At 43.2% G+C, this 6,498-nt stretch overlaps 1 protein-coding gene across 1 annotated transcript in view; it reads right to left on the bottom strand.

Annotated features, from left to right (window-relative positions):
• The window catches only part of LOC124148179 (E3 ubiquitin-protein ligase MIB2-like), a 38,062-nt gene extending 31,880 nt beyond the window's left edge, over positions 1-6,182 (bottom strand). The window contains exons 1-4 of the mRNA XM_048382945.1: positions 5,978-6,182; positions 1,987-2,212; positions 748-919; positions 228-334 (exon numbers count right to left, since the gene is read on the bottom strand). Coding sequence (XP_048238902.1) covers positions 228-334; positions 748-919; positions 1,987-2,188 — 481 coding nt within the window. The 5' untranslated portion in view covers positions 2,189-2,212; positions 5,978-6,182. The remainder of the gene's footprint in view (positions 1-227; positions 335-747; positions 920-1,986; positions 2,213-5,977) is intronic.
• Positions 6,183-6,498: the final 316 nt, after the last annotated feature.

Genomic DNA, 6,498 nt, shown 5'->3' on the forward strand with positions numbered 1-6,498 from the left:
TCATTTTTTTACTCCTTTCTGTGAATTATTATTATTATTATTATTATTATTATTATTATTATTATTATTATTATTATTATTTACCGATTAAAAATAAACATGCAGCAAAAAGGGTTTGGCACATTCAGGCTGGTTAGGCTCATCATCAGCTCAGGGCCGTTGTATTATTAATATTAATATTAATATTAATATTAATATTAAATGGACCAGGATATATCGTTGCTCACCATCTTCATCCCCTTTGGTCCAGTCTCTCCCCCTCACGACTGTAGCGCCGGGGTAGATTCCCATGGCCCGCACCTTCATGCTCTTGTTGCGCTGTGGCACCCGTTCTCTGAGGTCATGCAAGTCAAAACGTCAACGCCAGATAGTAACCAGTCTCGCTTATCCGCCGTAACAGATTCCATAGAGCGTTAAAGGCAAACAGCGATGAACATTATATGAATGAATCACTGAAAATCAGTGATGACACCAGGTGTTCGTAAAATCATTTGATGTATGCTTGATGGCAAAAATAGCTCTCATAATTTTCTCACTATCAAATTGTTTTCAGACTGGCTGCATTGTAAAACATGTACTTGTGCATGTAGTTATCTAGAAATTCCTGTCGACAATGAATGAGAAATTAAAAGAAGTGAGTTTCTGTAATTATTAGCTTCTGAAGTTCCACAAAACATTGTGCAGTGCGATGAACTATCACTGCACGAAAATATTGATTTCCCAAAGTGAAATAGTAGCGTAACATACCCGGTGGCTCCCTCGGCGTCCATGCGAATAAACTGATGCGTTAGATCGTGTTGGTCCGTAGAGTAGCACACTGAACACAGGTCATAGTCGTCACACTCCGTACACTTCCATCGGATACCCACAACATTCTGCTCGGTACACACGTCACACGTCACACCCATGTGCCGGATACCTGGCATGTAGAGTGAGTGAGTGAGTCGGTGGGTGAGTGAGTGAGTGAGTGAGTGAGTGAGTGAGTGAGTGAGTGAGTGAGTGAGTGAGTGGGTGGGTGAGTGAGTGAGTGAGTGAGTGAGTGAGTGAGTGAGTGAGTGAGTGAGTGAGTGAGTGGGTGGGTGGGTGGGTGGGTGGGTGGGTGGGTGGGTGAGTGAGTGAGTGAGTGAGTGAGTGAGTGGGTGAGTGAGTGGGTGAGTGAGTGAGTGAGTGGGTGAGTGAGTGGGTGGTTGGGTGAGTGAGTTAGTGAGTGAGTAAGTGAGTGATTTGTTGGATGGGTGGATGAGTGAGTGAGTGAGTGAGTGAGTGAGTGAGTGGGTGGGTGGGTGGGGGATTGAGTGATTAGGATTGACTGAATGAGTGAGAAGGTTGGTTTGGGTGAGTTATTTAGTGATAAGATGGGTGAGTGAGTGAGTGAATCAAAGACTGAGTGAATCAGTGAGTGAGTGAATTGGTGACTGAATCAGTGAGTAGCTTACAAAATGGTGTTACAGACGAGTATGAACATGTTGCTCACATCATAGCCTGGGCGAATCAGGGATTAGATACATGGCATGGATGCGCCAAGTCCTACTTATCTTGAAGGCATCGGATCACACAGAGCTGCGTTTTTATAAATCCATGGGAATGACAGCAAAACACAAAAGTGCACTGCAACCCCTTGCCACATGAGCATATATGGATATTGTGTATTATGGCTGCTGTTAGTTGCAATAAAATTAATTTATTTGAATTAACAAACTGTGATAATATAGTGAGTGAGTATTATTTTACGCCGCTTTTAGCAATATTCCAGCAATATCACGGCGGGGGGACACCAGAAATGGGCTTCACACATTGTACCGATGTCGGGAATCGAACCCGGGTCTTCGGCGTGAAGAGCGAAAGCTTTAACCACTAGGCTACCCGACCGCCCCTATGATTATATATCCTTCAGATGCATTACCAAACTACCATTTCAGTCACCGGATTCAGGCTATATATTCAAATTCGCGCCAACTCACCGGTTACGTTCATACAATTACTCACCTACAGGAGCACTGTCAAGAATTCTTAATTCGTTTTTTCCACTCTTGCCAATTTTGGACATACTCTCTTTCCCGTTATCCCAGATAACCTTGGCTGTTCCATTGGTCCCATACTGCACCACGGTTCCCACGTGACCCTCGCCGCCATCTTGGTCACCTCCTGACCAATCAGGACCGCGAATGACTCTAATTCCAGTAGCCATTGGTTGTGTGTTACGCCATGAGATCTACACAGTAAACATTGCTGTTAATGTCAATCCATAGGTTAGAGATATAGGTTCATTCAACACGTTGTGATCAGCCATGGCACATATTGTTGGCGTCCATACCGAGTGAGTGTGTATGTGAGTATGGTTTTACGGCGCTTTTAGCAATATTTCAGCAATAGCCCGTCGGGGAAATGGGTTTTACACAATTTACCCATTGGAGATTCGAACCCGGATCTTCGGAGTGACGCACTAACGCTTTAACCACTAGACTACCTCACCACTCCTGCGTTCATTACAAAGGGTTAACGCGGGACTATACTCCAGGCTCTGGTGCCAATTTCCAATCTGGGTCAAACACCATGTGTGAAACTTAGACATATTGACATAACTATCCAATATCAACGTACAGAAAATATGTTAGCAAACAGAGCATTGATACCCTTAAAGCTTACCGTCACAGACATACACATGCACATACATCGCAGACACACACATTTACACACCACAAACACACATTTACACACACCGCACACACAACGGTCACACACAAACACACAACAGACATACACATACAAACACACACTTACATACACACACAAAAACACACATATACACAACAGACACACATACACACAACAGACACACACATACACACACAACAAACACACAACAGACACACACACAAACTCACATATACACACAACAGACACACATACACACAACAGACACATACAATCACATACACACACAACAAACACACAACAGAGACACACAAACACACAACAGACACACACATACACACACACTCACATACACACACAACAAACACACAACAGACACACATACACACAACAGACACACACTCACACACACAACAGACACACAACAGACACAGACATACACATGCACATACATCGCAGACACACACATTTACACACCACAAACACACATTTACACACACCGCACACACAACGGTCACACACAATCACACAACAGACATACCCATACAAACACACACTTACATACACACACAACAAACACACATATACACAACAGACACACACAGAGACACACAACAAACACACAACAGACACACACACACAAACACACACTCACATACACACACAACAAACACACATATACACAACAGACACACATACACACACCAGACACACACATACACACACAACAAACACACAACAGACACACACACACAAACTCACATATACACACAACAGACACACATACACACAACAGACACACACACTTACATACACACACAACAAACACACAACAGAGACACACAAACACACAACAGACACACACATACACTCACACTCACATACACACACAACAGACACACATACACACAACAGACACACATACAAACACACACTAACACACACAACAGACACACAACAGACACACAACCGTCACAGACATACACATGCACATACATCGCAGACACACACATTTACACACCACAAACACACATTTACACACACCGCACACACAACGGTCACACACAATCACACAACAGACATACACATACAAACACACACTTACATACACACACAAAAAACACACATATACACAACAGACACACATACACACAACAGACACACACATACACACACAACAAACACACAACAGACACACACACAAACTCACATATACACACAACAGACACACATACACACAACAGACACACACACTCACATACACACACAACAAACACACAACAGAGACACACAAACACACAACAGACACACACATACACACACACTCACATACACACAAACCAAACACACAACAGACACACATACACACAACAGACACACACATACATACACACACTCACATACACACACAACAAACACACAACAGACACACATACACACAACAGACACACACACTCACATACACACACAACAGACACACAACAGACACACAACAGACACAGACATACACATGCACATACATCGCAGACACACACATTTACACACCACAAACACACATTTACACACACCGCACACACAACGGTCACACACAAATACAACAGACATACACATACAAACACACACTTACATACACACACAACAAACACACATACACACAACAGACACACACATACACACACAACAAACACACAACAGACACACATACAAACACACACTCACATACACACACAACAGACACACATACACACAACATACACACAACAGACACACACACTCACATACACACACAACAAACAAACAAAAGACACACATACACACAACAGACACACACATACACACAGACACTCACATACACACACAACAAACACACAACAGACACACACACAACAGACACACACTAACATACACACACCAATGACACACATACACACAAGAGACACACAACAGACACACACATACACACACACACACTCACATACACACACAACAAACACACAACAGACACACACAACAGACACACATACACACAACATACACACACATACACACACTCACATGCACACACAACAGACACACATACACATAACAGACATACAACAGACACACACATACACACACACTCACATACACAGACAACAAACACACAACAGACACACACACACTCACATACACACAAAACAAACACACAACAGACACACATACACACAACAGACATACACACACACTCACATACACACACAACAAAACACACAACAGACACACATACACACAACAGACAAACACACTCACATACACACACAACAAACACACATACACACAACAGACACACACATATAGACACACTCACATATACACACAACAGACACACACATAACAGACACACACATACACATACACACAAAACAAACACACAACAGACACAGATACACACAACAGACACACACATACACACACACACTCACATAACAGACACACATACACACAACAGACACACATACACACAACAGACACACACATACACACAGCACACACACATACATACACACACATACACACACACACACACATACACCACAGACACACACAGACAAACACACCTTTACACACACCACATACACACACCTATACACACAACAGACACACATAAACACGCATATCACAGACACACATACACACACCGCAGACACACAAATACACACACATCCCAGACACAGAGACACACACATCACAGACACAGAGACATAGCCACACACACCGCAGACACACTACAGACAGACACCACAGACACAGACACATAGACACCACATACATAGTTACACACACACACACACACACACACACTCATACACACACACTCAAACACACACACACTCACACACACATACACAATGTACACATCACACACCTCTGGGTCCACGTAGGTACAATGTATAACCACCTCAGATAACTTCATACAGGTGAGGGTCACGAAGTGTTATAGTGAAACACACTATCTAGAGCGAGACGACATGACTATTCATTGGTACTAGGTTCACAGACAGCGAGATAACATGTTTTATACCAGGATACAATATATAGTACCACATCGATACTTCAACAAATTAAACCTGTGCATACCCTGATCAATACTTCCCGGGTCAAGACGACCCCAAACCTCAAATACTCGTCCTTACCAATCGCACAACGCATTCAAGTGTGGCGCTGAAGCGAAAACAGAAATACCTAACACGTAGTTTGTGCAAATTGAACAAAACGGACACTACAAACTGACGGTACAAAGAAGTTCGACAGTGACTGAGTTACAAATTGTGAAATACCTTACACGTATATCCAGGTTCCTGAGTATTTTCCTTTGAACGATTGACAAGTCCCGGATACTCTGGGTTGACGCAGACCCTGAGTTTGGCGGAGTGCAAGCTTCAATATGAACTGTGCACGAAGCGGGTGAAAGCTGCAACCCGGAAGTAGATTGGCCTAGAAGGCTATTGTTGGGTTTACGTGACGTGCTTGCTTGATAAAGAGAAACACAGAGACACACCTAGATGCAGAGCGATAAACCAGGGCATTAGATTTGTTTTGTTTGTTTGTTGTTTAAAGCCACACTCAGCAACAGCTATGTGACGGCGGTCTGTAAATAATCAAGTCTGGGCCAGACAACCCAGTGATTGACATCATGGCATTGACGATCTACGCAATTGGGATGCGATGACAAGCATTAACCAAGTCAGCGAGCCTTACCACCCGATCATGTTTGTAGCCTTTTTCGACAAGCATAATCGCCGTGGGTTGCTGAAGACCTATTCTACCCCGGATCTTCACGGGTCCCGTGGATGGTTGTTAATG

The sequence above is a fragment of the Haliotis rufescens genome, unplaced genomic scaffold (genome assembly GCF_023055435.1).
Source record: "Haliotis rufescens isolate VD_foot unplaced genomic scaffold, xgHalRufe1.0.p SCAF_42, whole genome shotgun sequence".
Classification (NCBI taxonomy): Eukaryota; Metazoa; Mollusca; class Gastropoda; order Lepetellida; family Haliotidae; genus Haliotis; species Haliotis rufescens.